This window comes from Helianthus annuus, chromosome 9, assembly GCF_002127325.2.
Source record: "Helianthus annuus cultivar XRQ/B chromosome 9, HanXRQr2.0-SUNRISE, whole genome shotgun sequence".
NCBI classification, from domain to species: Eukaryota; Viridiplantae; Streptophyta; class Magnoliopsida; order Asterales; family Asteraceae; genus Helianthus; species Helianthus annuus.
In genome coordinates this window covers 186,659,384-186,680,221 of record NC_035441.2, presented here as the reverse complement: position 1 = coordinate 186,680,221, position 20,838 = coordinate 186,659,384, and the positions used below count along the sequence as shown (strand labels likewise).

At 34.0% G+C, this 20,838-nt stretch overlaps 1 protein-coding gene and 1 long non-coding RNA gene across 3 annotated transcripts; one reads left to right on the top strand and one right to left on the bottom strand.

Moving 5' to 3' along the window:
- Positions 1–956: 956 nt before the first annotated feature.
- LOC110880200 lies at positions 957–5,828 on the bottom strand. Of its 2 annotated transcripts, none has more exons than XM_022128782.2 (4): positions 5,547–5,828; positions 3,017–3,118; positions 2,114–2,924; positions 957–1,352 (listed from the first exon to the last, which is right to left on the bottom strand). In XM_022128782.2, the coding sequence occupies exons 1-4, from the start codon at positions 5,739–5,741 to the stop codon at positions 1,138–1,140; spliced, it is 1,323 nt and encodes a 440-aa protein (XP_021984474.1). In that variant the 5' UTR covers positions 5,742–5,828; the 3' UTR covers positions 957–1,137. The 2 variants fall into 2 exon arrangements, with proteins under 2 accessions (XP_021984474.1, XP_021984475.1); XM_022128783.2 differs by having other exon boundaries at positions 968–1,349; positions 5,547–5,752.
- A 3,562-nt stretch (positions 5,829–9,390) lies between these two features.
- Positions 9,391–10,081, top strand: LOC110875136. The gene is made up of 3 exons (XR_004868247.1): positions 9,391–9,490; positions 9,618–9,675; positions 9,970–10,081. It is a non-coding gene; the product is annotated as an uncharacterized LOC110875136 (long non-coding RNA).
- Positions 10,082–20,838: the final 10,757 nt, after the last annotated feature.

Below are 20,838 nucleotides of genomic sequence, written 5' to 3'. Positions count from 1 at the left end.
AAAAAATAAAGAAAGAAACTTTACACTTGTCAAAAAATGTCAGACTAAAGCAAGGTAAATGCCCCTCCAAGTCAAACATGTCAGACTAAAGCAACTGTTCTTGAGCGTTTTATATAAAACGCCGTTCACAATTTTTTTCAAAAATTTTTAAAAATAACGCCCCATGTAATGGTGCGTTGGGCGTTTTCGGGCGTTTTTTTTAATTTTTTAAAAAAAAAAAACGCCCCACTACACATGGTCTAAGAAATGTTTTTGGTCTTTTCACTATCATTATTAGTGTGATTATTAATGTACTATGCATTATATTTTAAATAATAAGATTGGCTAGATTTAAATTACAAAAGAAGGAAATTATGAATAAAGTACTTTTTATTGTTATATAATCTTGAATATTATATTTGTTTGTTTAAATTTGTTGCACAAAAATACAAAGACCAATAACAAAAAATACAAATAAAACACTAACACAAAAAACGCAACATATTCGGTTTTATTATCCAAAGAAACCCATGAACGCCCAAGCCACGTTTAGTCATATGAAATAAGGATCAACCAAGTGTAGTTGCATCTCTCACAAGATCAACAGACAAAATGGCCCATATCATGCGATGAAAAATCACTGTTAATCCGGACAATATAGATACGAGTACACATCACATGTCTCTAATACGATATGCATGTCGAATCTAAAGCCATGCCTTTAGGCGATGAACTACTTAACAATATAATAGGTGTATCCGGGAACACCAGGGTCGTATTAGAGGCGTTCATATCCTCTAGAGAATTTGTCATATACTTGACGTTCAAATACCTTATTTGAATTGGGAAATAGTATCACACAACAATGATACTCCAGTGGTCCGTCAATGATTCAAATTTGCCGTTCAAATAAAAAGTATCACACAACAATATTATATTCTACATACATCACATGTTATCACATAGACACAAGTCCAAAATTTTAATGTTTTTGTATCAAATTGCAACTTCATATAGAATACAAACTTCAAGATTCAAGAACATTAACAAATATTCTGATGGACCAACATCATTAGACTGAAAGTACAAACCATCATGAACCTTCAATAGTCCAAAACTTGCTGCATTTGCAAACTTTTGTCAAAAGTTTGTTTCATCTCAAGAAACCTCTTCTAACAAGTCCATAAACCCTTTGTTGGTTCCGGATGTATTACCACTTTCTTGATTAAAAGCTGATTTAACATGAATTCCGTGAGTCGTTGCTGCTTCAAATCTTGTCCACAGTTCTTTCTTCAAAGTGTTCTCACCAGCACGCTTGCCTTTTAAAACTGTGGTGTCAAGATCCTTACACATTGGAGTGCTTTCCATCACTCCTAATAAATACACATAAAGCGTGAATACAAAAAGCGTAAATACACATAAACGGGCTTGATTTGTTTTATATTAATCTCGCCAATAGGCCAAACAAGCAAAATTTTAAAACTTAACTAAATTGACTACGTCAATAGGGTCAATAGTCACTCAAAGTCTTACAAAAGACTAAAACCTCCTACTAAATCTCTAAAAAAATAAATTTGATTATTATGTTAACAATCAGCGAACAGTTTTGAACCGTTCGGCGGGAAGTTTGTTTATGCTCGTTCGTTTAGTAATGAACGAACACGAACAAGATATTCCGTTCGATTAACTACATGACCGAACACGAACAAAGGTCTTGTTCTTTCATGTTCGTTTGTTTACGCTCATTCGTCTTCATTTGTTTTTGTTAAATGAAAACAGGCCAAATGCATCAATCAGGTCAAAAGTTAACAAAATTGTTAAAAATGCTTAAAACCTCCTGGATCTATATTTTAAATGTAATTATTATCTTCAAGATAGTTCCTTGTAAACTTATATAATACATACGTATTAATAAAAAAAACAAATCAAAATATGTTAATGGTTGCCAAACCCAGCCCAACCGGCCCGTTTGGACGAGTATCAAGAAAGTTTTCCGTTTTGACCCCGATTTATTTGACCCGTTACCCAGCCCGCCTGACCTGGCCTGACCCGACCCATATTAAAAACTTTCCCGTTTGGCTAGTTATACAGCCTGCCCGACCCACCCAAAGTTCCACCTCTAGAAGAGACATACCTTCTTTGCATGACACAACAGTCGGTACACCATCAGCCTTCTTCAACTCTGTTTCAACGTCTTTGTACTGATCATCATCACTTGGTTCCAAAAGAACACACGTCTTAGGCGGTGACATCTGCATACACCAATTCGGTGATGCTTCCACCGCTTTTCTCGAATTTCCCATTTTACAAGAAGCCCTAATTCCAAAAATCTCAGGATATTTCAAAGCCAGATGCCCAGACGGTAGTTTACAGTTAGACGGGTCAGAATCTCCCGACCCACCACCAACAGGATCCACGGGTCGTTTTATAGTGCTGTTTATCTTGTTGCACCATTCCAAAGACGGTTCCAACAATGTACAAGATTTCGGCGGAGACATTTTCACGTAAGGAGTTGAAACGATAACGACATCACTCTTCCTTACCACCTTTTCAGGAGAAGCAAACACGTTCTCCCATGTGGTAACGCGTTTCTCATTTTCAGCCACTGGGCACACGGGTTTAGCGGTAACGTCATTCGTTATCTTCTTGAATACTGATTTGGATGATTTCTTTAATCGTGATGAGAATGGTGTACGTTTAGGTAGAGGTGTTAGCAGGAACAGGTTTCTACCGCCATCTGCTGCACAGTCAGCACGCCGCCAAGACACAAGCGGTGATGGGGAGACCAAAAAGTCAAACTTGTCGACGTATGGGCTGACTAGATTTTTGCTTGTTTCCTCGTTTACGGAAGGAGTGATTTTCATACTTGCGAAACGTGTTTCCAGTTGATTATTGGATTCTATAACACGAGCAGGAAGAACGTTCTGGAATCTTGAAACCCAAGGCTGTAATTTAGATTCAAAATGTCAGTATGACACAAAATTTGAGAATGATACGTAGAAAATACTGAAATTCTAAAAGCATTGACTAAATTAACCTTTAATGAATTTTGCATTTCATGCAATACTTGGGAAAAAGATTCTATTTCCTTCTCGTTCCTCACTTTTTTTTCCAACGCTTGGACAACGAGTTCGTCGATCTGCACATAAGAATTTTACCTGTTAAACGATTTAAGATATTGAAGGTGTGCTATAAGGTATAAACAATTAAAATACAAATACAAAGAATTGTAGAAAACCAAACTCAAGTTTTTCAGTGTTAAATGAATTTATTATCTCTTGAATGTTTGTATCAGTTTGTACTTGTGAATTGCTTGGAGTTTTGTGCAGATTATCCTTTTCAATAAACTAGGCCTGTAAACGAACCGAACGTTCATGAACTATTCATGAACTTGTTCGGCGGGAAGTTCGTTTATCTTCGTTTATTTAATAAACGAACAAACACGAACAAAAAAAAAGTGTTCGTTTAATTAAATGAACGAACATGAACACACCTTGTGTTCGTTCATTTATGTTCGTGAACGTTTGTTTATGTTTGTTCATTTATGTTCATGAACATACGTTTAAATTTTAGTAAATACATAAATAGTTAGATTTATATAAATATTAGGTTTTCGAACTACTTATATTAATATGACTAATTAGTGTATTTATGAATTCTAATTTAGATGTGTTTTCAGATGAATTGTAATATATTAGACTTGTTTGTTCAATCATGTTAATTTATGTTTGTTTATGTTTATTCAAATATGTTCAGTTTTTTTTTTGTTTATGTTTGTTTGTGTTCGTTAATGTTCGTGAACTGTTCGTTTAGGCTTTAAACGAACGAACATGAACGAACATGAACATGCCCGATTTCTTGATGAACAAACACGGACGTGTTCGGTTAAAGTTAAATGAACGAACACGAACATGCCTATGTTCGTGTTAGTTCGGTTCGTTTACAGGCCTACAATAAACCTGTACATACTTCTATGAACTATGAATTGCATGTTACTACCTACCTGATACAATAATGATTCCAATGAACAAAAACTCACATACAAAAGATCCTACAAAGTTAATTACACATATACATGTAATCCAAAGGCTGCCATTGATTAAAACCTCTATATAACTCCTTTCCATCACAACTAAAGTATATATTTTAGAACAGTCCCTCCCCTATTCATTATTTTGTCCTGCATATCTGATTTCTGTTTTTCATTATTCATATATGGATGAAATATGTGTATAACTGTATATGTTGAGTAACTTCATGAGCGATTTCTAGTCCTTTTCAAAAACAACATTCTTCATTCTTGTCAAAACCTGCTAGCAACATAGTTGTTAAAAGCCATCGCCTCTTGCGCCTAGGCCCATTTTTCAGGCGAGGCGAGGTAGTTGCGCTTTAAGTCGAGGAAATTGCGCTTTAATTTTCTAGGTGATGGTTCAGGCGCACATTTCAGTGAGATTCCTAGATTCCGGAGAGTTTCCGGCCAAATTCTCTAAATTCCGACAAGATTCTAGCCAGCTTTCTACTTTTATCTAAGGAAAACTACTTTTCTACATTAATACACAAATATTTTTAGAACTTTTGGTTCTAAATAGATGATATATAGTTTTATATAATAGATTTTGTTTATTTTATTTGAAGAATAGTATTCTTTTTCAAATACATAATATAGTTTAACTTTTTTTCATTATGCGCTTAATTTTTCTCAGGCCCTCGCTTTTTTTGCGCTTTACGCCTAGGCCCCAAGCAAGGCCTATGCGCCTTAAGTGCGCTTAGCGCCTTTAATAACTGTGGCTAGCAATCTAATACTGAATTGATATTACAAGTTTAACATCAACGTTCTTTTGTAGTAAACTAGCAATGATGCTTGTGCTGGGAGAAAACTTTGGTGCAGCAGAAAGTTACAAAATCAAGCAAAAGGAGACTGTTCCATGAGAAAAGAAAAGTGCATTACTGACTACAAGACTCCGAAAAACCAGTGTAAAATTGGAATAAAAAATGTCAATCCTAGTATCATCCACATATAAAAACCTAAGTTCAAGTTGCAAAAATAAGTGTTCCAAGCATAGTTGTCAAAGGCACTTAAAAAGTGAGGACTGAGGGCTCGAGATAAGCAAGGTGCATAGCATAAACATGCCATTTTATGGTGTTTTAGACATGTTTTAGGCTTATTTAGGGCTAGTTTAGACTGACTCTAGGCCATTTTTGGATGTTATAGACAAGTTTGCCAAAGATTTGCAAAAATTACTTACAGATATTGGCCGAAATCTTGCCAGATTCTCGCCCAAAAATTAGAGAACTTTCGCCCCCTAACGTATAACTTATAATCAGCTACAAAATTTCACCGGTGCTACTTGCTCATCATGTGCATAATAATGACCCAATTTCCTTAAGTTTAACAGTCACATATCATGGTTAATTAATCCTCACAAAAAACCCCTCTTTCTCCGTCACATAACTAGTTAAATTAACCTAACAAAAACCCTAACCCTAGTCATCAAACTAAAACACCATAAACCCAACCCTAATTCAAAACAGTAAACTACAACAAACAATAGATCGGAGTAAGGTACCTGGTGAATAAGAACAGACAGATCGGAGTGAACGAGGAGGAGTCGATCGAGAGGGTCGCCGGAAGTCGTGACTGATTCTTGTTTCTTCATAACTGAATGAGTGGTTACGGGACGTTTGAAAGCAGTAGCATTTGATACATCTCTGAGGGGCTTCCTCTTCATTCTTGATTTGGATTTGCCGCCGGTGATTGGCATTATTCTTCCGGTCGTTCACGGGTTCTAACGGTAACTTGAGCGGCTGAATTTCAAATGTTTCAGGATTGGGCGTTTCGTTTCATTGGAAGTTAAGATGTATTTTATACTCCACTTTAATTTAACAATTTTAATTTGATTTTTGAGTAAACTGCCATTTTGGTCTCTGTGGTTTGGCCAGTTTTGCCACTTTAGTCCAAATCTCAAACTTATTACATCCAGGGCCCTGTGGTTTGTATTTTGTTGCCATTTTAGTCCAAATCTCAAAAACCCCATATTTTGACTGTTGAGAGCTGCCTATTTTGTCCTGTAGTGCAGGGGCATTTTGGTCATTTTGGTTTTACTCTTCTAATAAATTAAAACAAAATTAATTATATATTATATAATTTAATTAATAATACATGATGACTGATTATGATGATGGGTTGTATATTTGGTCATCCTTCTCGATCTCTCTCTCACTAAAACAACACAGAAACACACACACTCTCTCTCTCTCTCTCAGTTCTCTCTCTCTCTCTACACCGTTCACCACCGTCATCACCACAGATCACCACCGTTCAGCACCGCTCACCACCGCCATACACACTCTCTCTCTCTCTCAGTTTTCTCTCTCTACACAGATCTCTCCTCCATCCTTCTCTCTCTCTATAGCACCACCACCACCGCCGCCGCCACCTCCTCCCTCTCTCTCTCTCTCTAGAAAGAAACTCAGCAGAACACTGATTTGGGGAAGGAACTCCGATGACGGATCTGAGATTTGGGGGAAGAAAGATGTGTGGATCTGGAACTTGAAGATGAACAGACAACCGTGATGATTGATGCTGGTGAACGGCGTCATCATCTTCATCATCGCCGTTCCCCAAATAAATCATCACCCAACCACCGGCGTCATCATCTTCATCATCGCCGTTCCTCCGCCGGATGCCACCGCCTCTCTCTCTCTTTCATCTCTCTCTCTCTCTCATCTGCAGATTATGTGGCTTTTTGTTTTTGGGTTTTGTTTAAATCTTGATTTTTCAGGGGTTTTGAGATGGGGAATTTAGAGGATGGTGGAAATTACCTTCACTGGTTTTGATTGAATTATTTGAATCTAAACGTTGGTTTTGATGTACATGTAATCATTTTTGTGATTATTAGTTAGTGAGAGAGAGAAACAATTGTGGTTGTATGATTGATATTAAACTGGAATATTCAGAATCTGGTGAGAATTTAGGGTGAGAATCACGGATCCGTTAATCGAAAATAGGGGGTTTGGTTGTGCCGCCGGACTGGAGTGCTTGTTGAATGGGTGGTGATGGTGGAAACAGGTGGTTGTGGAAGGAGGTTATGGCGGTGGTGGTGGTGGTGCTAGAGAGACGGGGTGAGAGGTGAGAGGAGAGAGACGGGGTCAGCGGCGGTGTTCTGATAGTGGTGGTGGTGTTGGACGACGGCAGTGGCGGTGATGGTGGTGCTTGGAGAGAGAAAGAAAGAGAGAGTGATGGTGGTGTTGTCGATGATGATGATGATGATGAACATCTGCATATCAAGATGAGATGCAGATTTTTTAATGTGTTGAATAATCTGGACTAATGTATTAAATGAAAAGATAAATGACCAAAATGCCCCTGCACTACAGGACAAAATAGGCAGCTCTCAACAGTCAAAATATGGGGTTTTTGAGATTTGGACTAAAATGGCAACAAAATGCAAACCACATGGCCCTAGATGTAATAAGTTTGAGATTTGGACTAAAGTGGCAAAACTGGCCAAACCACAGGGACCAAAATGGCAGTTTACTCAATTTGATTTTTGAGTAAACTTCTGTTTTGCTCCCTGTGGTTTGGTCATTTTAACGGTTTTGCTCCAATAGTTTAAAAATAGTCATTTTTCTCCCTGATCTTTCGCGTTTGTCGTCAGTTTGCTCCCTGATCTTTCGAGTTTGTCGCCAGTTTCCTCCCTGATGGAGTTAGAGGATGGGAGCAAAATGAAGATAAGTTAGAAAAATCAGGGAGGAAAATGACTATTTTTAAACTATTGGAGCAAAACCGTTAAAATCACGAAACCACTGGAAGCAAAAACGGAAGTTTACTTTTGATTTTTTTATTGTATTTCGATATTTTCACTTAGTGTATGTATTGGTTTAAGTAGCTAGTGTGGTTTTTACTGCAATACACTATAAAAAAAAGTTAAATTTTTTTGATAAAATTAACACTGCAAGGGAAAAATTAATGGGGTCAAAACAGTTCAGGACCACGATTAAGTTGCGCCCCTGTCACTAACTACAATTTCACAATAGTGTAATAGTTTAACTAGTAAACAAAATAAATGAATGTGTGTGCATGTGATTGGTGGATGGTGATGGAGAAGGGCTTATCGACCATTTTTTTGGTAACAAAGAAAGGGGCTAATACACTTAACAGGACTTGTGTGATAGTGTGTGTGGGTGCTAATAACTGACAGGGAGTAGGGTTAGCACCCATCACACTTGGTCTAATTATTAGGATACACATAATGCGTAAAACATATTATATATATATATATATATACATACACACACACAAAAACCTAATATACACATGTGTATATATATGTGTCGCTACAGCGGGAATGATTACGGTGTAGTTGAATCTGATTGTATGTGGGGCTAAACACCGATGGTCCCGTAGTGATTTTCGGTGTAGGGAAACATCGTGAATATTACATGGGCGGGTACAAGTCATGAATGTGTTAATGTGATTGTTATAAACTGTCGATATTCGTGAACTCACCAGTATAAGCTGACGTCTCTTTTAAGCGTGTGTCACAGGTAATGAGGCTTGAGGGCTAGTTACCATAGATTCCGAGCATGCGTGGCCGGAGGAAGCGTTGGACACTAGACCCATAGTGTCTAGTGAAGTTTTGTGAACCAGTCGATAGTTAGTCTGATATAATGTTGTATCGTTTAAGTCTCCAAATTTTGTACCTTATAGTTTATGTTAATGAAATAAACGTTTTCATTTAAGTGGGTATCAATTGTGTATTTTTTTATCCTTATCTGGGTGAGGTGTCACATGTAGGATCAAGCCAATATACGCCTTCCTTATCAAAGACCCACTGCAGATCCATAAGGAGCCGGGTATGGAGGATCAACTAAAGGATATCGTTCACGGTATCATTATGGTTAGTATGTGGAGTTTATGGAAGGCTCAAAATGATAAACGATTCTCTAATAGAGCGGTGGTGATCGAGAGAATTATCCAAGAAGTCAAGGTTCTTAGTTTTTTTTTGGTACAAAATGAGGTCTATAAATAGAAGTTTATCGTGGGATTCTTGGTGTAAGTTTGGCTTCATGTAATTTTGGTTTTGTTGCGTTTTGGTGTGCTGTCTCTTGTATAGGGTCGATATTGTTGTGAATAATACATTCCTTAAAAAAATTATAAATACATGTTCATTTGTTAGACACATTTAATGTTAAAGCTAGCAAAGCAATTACGTTTTAATCTTTATATGAATATGAATATGAATGAAAACTCTTAACACCAATTAATTAAGTTTTAATCTTTATATGAATCTACTACTTCTAATAAAGCAAAACAAGCTTAAGCCACATGGCATTAGCTTAAGCCATTACTTGCCACGTGACATTTGCTTAGACCATTTTTTTTTTGTTTTTTCCGCCAAAACCATTCTCCTTAGCTTCTTTAATACGCTTCACTTCACTCCAAAACCCTAATACCCATCTCCTGCATCCGGTTCTTCCTTCTTCATCGATTGATCTTCGAAAAACATAGGTATGTTATTTTTCTTTTCCCTCTTTGATTTTTCTTTGTCATTGTTAAACACTATCTATTTCTTCCTTAAACCCTAGATATCATCTATCGATCTTTAATATGTTATTTGCAATCTCCTGAACCCTAGATTTCTTCATCTTCAATCGCGAGTGGAAGCAACCAGTCCTTATTATGCGGCGTATAAGGTATGTATCCGTGTTTTCAATTTTCTTTTTGCGTCGTTGTTGGTGTCTGGAAGACCTAGCCGCCGCCTCTTCTTAGGGTTTCAGTAATTTCTAACTTATGCATTCATCAATACCTATATTCATTTCTTGAGTGCTTCTGTGATATTTTTCAAGATTTGGTGCTTTTTGAAAGATGGGATCCATCACTGTCTTCTCCAAACGATTCAACAAATAGGTAACAATTCTTTAAATATCGATTCATGTTTGATAGTGTCGCTTCCTGTTTGATGTTCTCTATCATATGTTCATCTTTAGGTTTTCCGATTAAATTCACGTATTGAAGTAGATTTTGAGCAATTGTCAGAGGTGACGTTGTTTGCTGACACTATTACAGTTCAACAATTGGGAGTGATGATTTGGCATACCAAAAATGTTATAGTACAGATTATTGTTTAAGCTTATGCAATGTTTCATCCATCATTCTCTATTTAAATCCTTAAAATTGTGATCTCTTTGTTGACAACATGTCCTTTAGAGAGCTGATCATTATTCCAATCAATTGCAAGCAGGTTTGGCTTATTCCAGTGTATTTTTTGTGATTGATTTTTTTTTCACAATCATTTAGATATTGATTATATTATGAATATATTAACCTCATTGGTTTTGAATTTAAGTTTGAATAATATTTAACTATTTAGGTAAATTGTTTTGACTTATTATTTCAAAATTTGAATTTTTGAAATTTATATCAATTATGAATACTTATCAAAGTTGTCTAAATTGTAACGTATTTCCAACTTTATCAAGATAACTTATATTAAAGTTTTAATTGCTTCCAAATTTTGTGTTAGTTTCCATAATTTTCGACAATCACATTAATTTATCAAGATAACTTACATTAATTTTCAAGTTTCTCAGAATTTGTTCTTCTTCTTTTTTTGTAGATCATTCCACTTACTTTACAGGTATGTAAACTAGATTAAATTGTTCTGTATTTTAAATGCTTAAGCGCACTTTTTTAATCATTTTTCTGTATTTTTTGTGATTGATTTTTTTTCATAATCATTTATATATTGATTATATTATGAATATATTAACCTAATTGGTTTTGAATTTAAGTTTGAATAATATTTAACTATTTAGGTAAATTGTTTTCACTGATTATTTCAAAATTTGAATTTTTGAAATTTATATCAATTATGGATACTTATCAAAGTTGTCTAAATTGTAACGTATTTCCAAATTTATCAACATAACTTATATTAAACTTTTAATTGCTTCCAAATTTTGTGTTAGTTTCCATAGTTTTCGATAATCACATTAATTTTCAAGTTTCTCAGAATTTGTTCTTCTTCTTTTTTTGTAGATCATTCCACTTATTCTGCAGGTATGTAAACTAGATTAGATTGTTATGTATTTTAAATGCTTAATCGCACTATTTTTAATCATTTTTCTGTATTTTTTGTGATTGATTTTTTTTTCACAATCATTTAGATATTGATTATATTATGAATATATTAACCTCATTGGTTTTGAATTTAAGTTTGAATAATATTTAACTATTTAGGTAAATTGTTTTGACTGATTATTTCAAAATTTGAATTTTTGAAATTTATATCAATTATGGATACTTATCAAAGTTGTCTAAATTGTAACGTATTTCCAAATTTATCAAGATAACTTATATTAAAGTCTTAATTGCTTCCAAATTTTGTGTTAGTTTCCATGATTTTCGACAATCACATTAATTTATCAAGATAACTTATTTTCAAGTTTCTCAGAATTTGTTCTTCTTCTTTTTTTGTAGATCATTCCACTTATTTTGCAGGTATGTAAACTAGATTAGATTGTTATGTATTTTAAATGCTTAATCGCACTTTTTTTAGTCATTTTTCTGTATTTTTTGTGATTGATTTTTTTTCACAATCATTTAGATATTGATTATATTATGAATATATTAACCTCATTGGTTTTGAGTTTAAGTTTGAATAATATTTAACTATTTAGGTAAATTGTTTAGACTGATTATTTCAAAATTTGAATTTTTGAAATTTATATCAAATATGAATACTTATCAAAGTTGTCTAAATTGTAACGTATTTCCAAATTTATCAAGATAACTTATATTAAAGTTTTAATTGCTTCCAAATTTTGTGTTAGTTTCCATAATTTTCGACAATCACATTAATTTTCAAGTTTCTCAGAATTTGTTCTTCTTCTTTTTTTGTAGATCATTCCACTTATTCTGCAGGTATGTAAACTAGATTAGATTGTTATGTATTTTAAATGCTTAATCACACTTTTTTTTAATCATTTTTCTGTGTTTTTGGGTTGCTGATGATGATTTAAATTTTTCGAATCTAATCTTATTAATGGATCTATTCTTGATGTCTTTGAAAGAGTGATGCTCTTACTGATTTTTTTTATTTTATTTTTTGTTTTTTCATGATGAATCCTAATTTTTATGCAATTGCAGGAGTCTGAATCTTCTTCGAACACAAGAGGTAAGTTTAATGTTATCGTTTTTTTTTTTTTTTTGTGTTTTTTGATCCGGTATAATGATAGTTTTCATCAGTTATGCTAATCTCTATAATTTTTAAGTTATTTTGTTTTTTTGTTTTTTTGCAAATCAAACTATGATATTTTTTGAAATTTGAAAATCTTTGTTTTTTTACTAATAAATTTTGTATTGTATTAATATGTATTAATGATTCTTTTATTTTGTTTTTTATTTTTTCATGGTTAACCCTAAATTTTATGCCATTGCCGGACTATTAAACTTCGTCGGACATGTTAATCAAAAATTTTAGTTTTATTGTTTTTTTTCCTATTTTTTTATCTGGTATAATGTTTGGTTTCATCCTATATGCTCATTTAATCTTGGCTGTATTTTTTAGTCACTAATAAATTTGGTATTGTATTAATTTTCGGAAAATTTGTAGTGTTTCTATAAATAAATTCATTTACGTTTTTTGAAACCCCTCCTTTTGTTTGTTTTATATTTTTTCCCTATCTTATGAGTTTTTTCTATGTCGGTTGGTTTTGCTTGGCAAGGTTAGACTTTCCTAATAAGTTTGCTTGATTTAGGGGATTGGATATTAGTGATTTGATTTTCAGATTTTAAATTTTAAATTTTGAAGTCAATCATTATTTTAAATTTAAATTTTGAAGTAGTCTATCTTATTGTGTTTGATTTTAAATTTTCAATTTCGAAGTCAATTATTATTTTAAATTTAAATTTGAAAGTTTGTCATTAATGTGTTTGATTTTAAATTTCGAATCAGTAAATTGAATTTAAATTTGAAAGGTTAGACTTTCCTAATAAGTTTGCTTGATTTACGGGATTGGATATTAGTGATTTGATTTTCAGATTTTAAATTTTAAATTTTGAAGTCAATCATTATTTTAAATTTAAATTTTGAAGTAAACCATTATTGTGTTTGATTTTAAATTTTGAATGCTTTTAAATCTTGATGTTTTTTTTATGAGAGTCATTGACTATATTATTTGTAATTTTAAGGATGCTTCAAGTATTCTTCGACTATTGTTTTTGTACTTGAGTTGCATATCTAATTCAAATTGTGTTTTGTAATTTTAGGTGATGAGCTTCTTTCAGACTTCTTCCCCTACAAGGAACTCTTGAATGGGATCCTATGAGAAGTTGAAGGAAAGGTATATCTTGCACCGTTCTTTATCTATATCTATATATATCTTAAATGGGATCCTATGGAAAATTGATCTCTCTTCGATTCACTGATGTATATTCTTCTCCTCACCATTTTGTTCCATTAGTCAATCATGTGTGCTCTTATGTTTGATACCCGATCTTATTCCAGTGATTAATATTCACTTGAGTAACCCAATCTGAGTCTGATTTTTTTCGTTAACGATTCAGGTAAACTTTCCCGATTTGGGTTTTCTGCAAGGCTAATCATCTAAATTAATATGTTATTTTCATGGTTTACATCCTAAACCCCAGTTTTACATTATCTCATGATAATCTTTCTTCGCTTTTTAGAATCTGATCAAACTGGGCCATAATCTGAAGTAATGTGTTTAAGCTACGACAAGGTGTGTATAGCATTATGATTGATATTATAAAAAAATAACTATAACAGTTTCTCTTCCTGTAATTTTGTATAGCATTATTTATAAAATGATTACAGGTATGATAAAAAAAATATAAAAGCTGCTATTCCTGTCTTTTGTTCGCTTCATGTATCTTCGCTAAATCAATATGTTTGAAGGTTTGTGTATGTAGAATTAGTCTGGATATGCCCACGAAAAAAAAATGCCGATTGATATTGTATTTTTCATGACTGTATGAAGGCTATGGTTAAGGATAAATGATAAGATCTTCAAAGGGGTCGATGCTTTTCAAACTAAAATAGTGCAAGACATTAAGGAGGCTACTCTCTGGTGGATGATTAACAGATCGATAGGCACCAATCTCTCAATCTGGTCCACTTTCTCTGGTTTAGACTTTAGTTAGTGTATGTGTATAGATAATTTTTTTAAAGTGATTGGATGTGTAATGGGGTAAGAATATTTTGGATGTATCTTAGTGTGTTTTTTTGGAAGCTTAATTGTTGTTTGTATGCCTCTTTTGCTGATTAATAAAGTTTGGTTTACTAAAAAAAACCCAATTTCAACCGTTTTTACCTAACCGGTGATTTGCTTTATATTTATCTCTAATTGCTCAAGTAGGTAAACTTTGAAAAATTGTTTAAAGACGGACTTATGATTAGTTTGTTTGTATTTATTTTATGTATAGATGTCAAAAGATATTTAGAGGATAACCTGTGATTAACTCGAAAACAGGTTGTGATGAAATGAGTCTTTTTTTTTTTAAATGGGTCTTTTCAAAATTGGTGAGGCTGTGGTATAAATGAAGCTTTTCAAAATCATATTAGATATTACACAGTCAGAATAATAATATTGAGGGTTGAATGTATGTGACCTATAAATATAGAGGTGTACTTTACTTTAATTTTTTTTCTATTATAGAAATTCCGATGTGATGATATTTTTGTTCTTTCCTCTATTATTTTCTCTATATAATATAGAATAGAGGTTCCAATGTAAATGCTCTAAATATAGACGTTTACTTTACATGCTTGATTTTTTATGTTTTTATGGCTCTTTACAACAAGAAAAAGTTTAAGAAACCAATTAAAAATTTATGATGGAGAAAAGGAAAAGATGATACTTTAGATGTTAAAGTGTTATTTTTATACTTTTATTTGTTATAAATTAAATTTTCCTACCCGGAAAATTTCCGGATTATAACCTTATTTTTTTCTATAACAGTAAAAGGGATTTATAGCAAATCAAGTATTGGAGGGTAGCCAATCAGTTGATATCTCTAAGAACCCGTTTGAGTTGTTCTTACACTTAAGTAAGAATCTATTTTTTTCAAATTAATTTCATGTATATAAAATTGTAATTAACTCTTTTGAGTTAATTATTGTTTTTGTCCTGTGGTTTGTTAAAAATCACTATTTCAGTCCATTAGTTTAAAAATTGCGATTTCAGTCCGTTTGGTTTCACTTTCGTGACCATTTCAGTCCTTGTGGTTTCACTTTCGTAACCATTTCAATCCATTTATTCTGTAAGTACAGGGACTATTTATTCTGTAAGTACAGGGACTGAAATGGTTACGAGGTGGACTGAAATGGTTACGAAAGTGAAACCACAAGGACTGAAATCGCAATTTTTAAACTAATGGACTGATATAGTGATTTTTGACAAACCACAGGGACGAAAACAGTAATTAAATCTTTTTAATAATCTAGCAATAGAGCTTTAAATTCTAAGTCGTCCTGATTGGAATTGATAATGTCAGAGGATGAATGCAATAATGGAGTTAAAGAAGACATCATGAAGGTTTAGTTGACAGAAACTTAATTTGTAACGAACATTATGTAGATGTACTATTGGGACGTGCTCATCTGTCTCAAAATATTAGGCTTAACAAATCACACTTTAACGCTTCTTCGTTTAAATTATTTTATGTGTTTAGTTGGTGTTTAGCCACCCACGAAGCTCGCGGGGTCTTAGGCTAGTATGAATGAAACTCTAAAAATTTCCACGTTGCATTTTACTTTTTGTATTTTTCAAATATTCTTTCACTACTAGAAAACTAGGCAATTGCGATCAAAATTTGCGACTCACATAAAGCGGTCACAAAACTAGCGACTGGTTTGCGACCAAAATCAAAACAGTCGCAAAATTAAAGACCAACCTAGATTCGGTCGTAAAACAGTCACAAATTTTGTGACCGCATTTTACCCGTCAGAAATCAATGAATAGTGGTCGAAAAACGGTCGCAGATACACGAAAACTAATAAAATAAAAAGTTGCGACCGTCAAAAGCGGTCACAAATACGAGAAATTTATAAAAAAGGAAAAAGTTGCGACTGTCTAAGACAATCACAAATACGAGAAATTTATAAAATATTTTTTTACAATTTTTATCAACACAACTAATGGAATTATGGTGGTAATTTTGAAACATATACCTAATATTCATTAATATTTTTTATTCAAGTAGGTCAAACTGATATAACTGTTCAAGTTATAAATAAAATTAGTTAGTGGCCTACATATATTATTTTTGCGGGATCTTCGCCTAGTATTCACGATAAGAGTCCATCAAGTATTTGTGTGAAATAACTGCACTTCTATCCAAACCTGCTAAACTTAACTTGGACAATCCAAGATAAGAAATTTTTAGGTGTAAATATAACCAATATGTAACTTGAGGGACTAATTGGTAATTAAATAAAACTCGATTAAATTGGTTAGAAACAAACCCACGTGTTTTCTTTTTCACACACCCACACTCCTCCCCTAACCGTCAAATAAAACTCAATTATAACTCAATTAACACCATCGAAACCCTAACCGTTCTTCCCGGCACCAGATTTCCGATGGCTTCGCTAAGTCCAATCGCCGGAACTTTTTGCCAGAATCCAGAGGATCAAAGTTAAACATCAATAATTCGTCTGGTTTTGTGAGATTGAGGTCTAAGTTTGGCCATCTTGGCGGACGAATTGTCTGCGAAGCTCCAGAAGCGTTGTACAAGGTTCGAATTGATTTATTGTGTTGATTGACTGATTCTTACATGATTTTTTTTGTTAAATCGGTTATATTATGCTATGTAGACCTACTGTAGCCAGTAGATATCATAAATAATCATTTTTAAAACTATTTTTGTTTAGCGATAGATGTTTCAGCACTGATTTGTTGATGTTATCATAGTCGAATACGTATACAGTATTGTAACTGTAAGTGAAGAACGTGTTTATCTCGATTTGAAGTCACATCTATGTTTTCAGTGAAATTGATATCTGTTTTATTGCTAGAAATTAATGTAGTTGTCATTTTTCTTTTAAGAGGTTAAAACATATAGTTGTGGATCTGAATTATAAATCTCCTAAACATTTGTTGTTGTTTTTCTTAATTGATGGAGGAATTTGTGCTAAATCGGTTATGTTATACGTATATAATGTAGCCACTAGGTATTTCAGATGCTCATTTCGTTTATTGTTTTCTGATTTTTGAATCTATTTTTTATTTAGCGATTGACATTCTAGCACTGATTTGTTGATGTTCTCATAGTTGAACACATATAGAATGTTGTAATTGTATGTGAAGAGCATGTTCATCTCATTTTGAAATCACATTTATGTTTTCAGTGAATTTAATCTCTGTTTTGCTGATAAAAAAATCAATGTAGTTTTCAGTTTTTCGTCAATATGCTGAAACATATAGCTTCTCTTGCTTCTTCTAGAGACTGATTGGGTTGGTGTTGACATTTGATTCTAAGAACAACTAATTGATCATTGCAGCTTATTGAAGAAGGGCACAATATTGATCATGAGTTTCACTTCATAGGGACTCCATATGGGCCTGTTTATGTGATGCTTGGAGTAAGTGATTCATTATCTCTACTTCAATCCATCCTTTTTCAATATGTTAAATAATCTACAATTGAATTATTACTTTGTTTGTTTTGTGTCATTTAACTTTATATTTTTGGGTTGATTACTAACAAACAGTTTGGTGTGTCAAATCAAATCAATCTTGACCTCAGCTTGCGTCTATGGTCAGTTTTGTTTTAACTTTTTGAGTTTTAGTCATGTAAACTATGTATGTATCGCGTATTAAAGATGAAATCTTGAACAGGGCGACTCGAACGGGACTCGAACGTGGCTGGTGCTCAGAACTGGTGCTCATTATAACTACAGGTAAATGCTCACACAATCATCATCTCAGCACAATTAATATTGACAATTTGGAACATTTTTTTAAATAAACAAAAGGATTATTTTCTACTTATCAAATCTGTAAAAGATCATACAACCAAAGATAATTAATTTTTAAACATCTTTTTGTTTCTAACAACAAAAGGACTATTTATCAAATCATTAAATGAGCATGCCACTTTGGGGATAAATCTGCCACTTTAGTTTAGTAACAACAATACACAGATCAAAGGTTATCATCATGGTGCTAGAATTTAAGTGGCCGACATTTCACATGTCATGCATTATTCCTGCGCACATGGGCTGTTTATAATGCCACCAGTCTTCCTACAATCCTACATCATTTGTTTATACAATATAGTTTTTAATAAATGTTGTTTGTTATCTTGCATATCTTTCATTATATTATACTGTGATTATTATCTTATAGGTCGTTACTTCTTTATTTGTTAGTTGGTGAATATTGGGAAAGAAAGAGCACTAGCTAGCCATCTAAAGCACACACGCATATCATCTGCAAATGACCTGCAGTCTAAGGCTAGGTAATTTTACCACATATAATGTATGTTGTAGGTTAATCCACGGGTTTAGTTTGATGTTGTTTGGTTATCAAATGCAACACTCGCTGTTTGGTTCTTTGTGCATAAGACTTCTCGGTTTCTTTTTCAACACAAACACAGATCCAGATCCGACCCCTAGTCTCAGTTCAAGATCCCGAAGCTCAGCTGTTTCAGGTATCTCTATCTCTCTCTCTCTCTCTCTCCCTCTCTCTCTCTCGTGCAGACTCAAATGTTTGCTAGAATAGGTCGATTCGGGTTACAAAATTAGATCAACCCTATCGATCCGTACCCCTGGAGACGGGTCTAGTTAGGTCAACCTAGGCATGACCCATTTATCGCAAAGGTTGGCAGGTTATGACCCGTTTCCCTTAGCCTCAACCCTAACCCATTTATTTCGTGTTAGGAACTACCTCCCCTAAGTCCCAACTATATTCTAGCTACACCAATAGTTATTAACCGTAAAACTTGTGTTTGTTAAATTTCAGTGAGAAGGAAAGAGAACAATATGGTGTATTAGACTCATGTGGATGCTTGTGGATGTATTTAGATGATATGCGTGCTTCATGGAGAGTTCTCATGTGCACTACAACCTCTTCTATGATCCATCTAAACATGCTGGTCACTATTGATGGTGTTATGTTTTGGTAATATAAACAGGCAAAGAATGATGTTGATGGTAAAGCCCGAAAAATGATTGAATCATGCTAGGATAACTCGAGTATTTGATGTTTGAATATGTAACTAGGGGTGTTCAAAAAACTCGTGGCTCACAGCTCGCTTGAAACTCACTCGAAAAAAGCTCGACTCGAAAGTGGCTCGGTTTTAAACGAGCCGGCTTGGCTCGACTCGATTTGTAAACGAGCCGAGCTCGAGCTTGGCCTGGCTCGGCTCGTGAGCTGGCTCGATAAGGTTTATATCCTTATTTTTTTTTGTCCCACATCGCTTAGAAAACAAAAACTAAGGGAGTATCTCTCCTATAAAAGAAGGTAAAGACAATGTACAAAGTGAATTAACTATTTTAACTTGCATATTTAGCCATATGGTTAAATTAAATGGCAATTATGACCCTTATTATATAAAGAAGTTCATTTCTAAGGGATTTTTAAGTAGTAAATTTTGCGGTTTTTTGTTAGTTCGAGCTAGATCGAGCCAAGCCGAGCTAGCTCGAATTCTAATCGAGTCGAGCTCGAGCCTCAAATTTCAGCTCGATTTGAAAGTCGAGCTCGAGCCGAGCTAGCTCGAATCGAGTTCGAGCCGAGCTCGAGCTAGGTCTAGCTCGGCTCGTTTACAGCCCTATATGTAACTCAGGTGGAATGTTATTAAATATTTTGAAAACTCAATAAATGCGTAACTTTTGAAAATATGGACATTATTAACAGGTTTAAAAAAGAAACTAGCTGAAAATTGGGAAAAAACCATAAATTTTGCGACCGCAAAATGGCGGTCGCAAGTTTGTAAATGGCAGGCGGTCGCGAAACGGTTGCAAATAAACAATGGTTTAAGCGGTCGCAAAATAGTCGCAAAAATACAAAAAAAATGTCATTGAATCATGACGGTCGCAAAATTTGCGACTGTGCTTAAGGTTGCAAAACAGGTCGCAAAAAATGTAGCAACGGTTGCAAATTGGTTGCAATAGTGCAATTGCGACGTGTGTTTTTCTGACTACACTTTCGTCGCAAAACAGTCGCAACACGGAAATTGCGACTGTTTTGCGCCCGTAAAGGCGGTCGCAAAAACCCAGTTTTCTAGTAGTTTCGAACTTCAATTTTGTAATTTTTTGCCAAACTGTAACAACTCTCACTAAAACCAATACTTAGTATGTTAATTGTCTCTTAAGAAAACCCTAATTGAGAAACCCAAGTAATTCTGCATAAACCCTAAAATTTTCAGAATCATCAGAATCAGGATCAGGCCCCCTAAAACTCAGGGGGGGTAAAACCCTAGTTACGATTATCTTAATAACTATCTGTCGAATTCGAATTTTAAGAAACTGTTGACTCAGCAAAGCTACATGCACGAAGGGCTACCCTATGAACATAGGTGACCCCTCGCGTCACGCGACGCCCATAGGGGTACCCCTCGCGTCACGCGAGGGGGGTCAAAATTTGGGTATAAATAGAGGGCATTGGCACTTGAATCTGGGCACAAAAATGACGTTAAAAGTCGAAATACACACGGAGTTATACTATGTATACTATTAAAACACACACCGATCACGAATCGCTGCCGCAATCAGGGTAATAACTCGATCGCTATTACGATTCAACGTCCGATCGATTATAACTATCCAACGATTGCTTAAGTGCTGCTCAAATTGAGTTTATACTTTGTTATTCATCGTGATTTCGACTTGA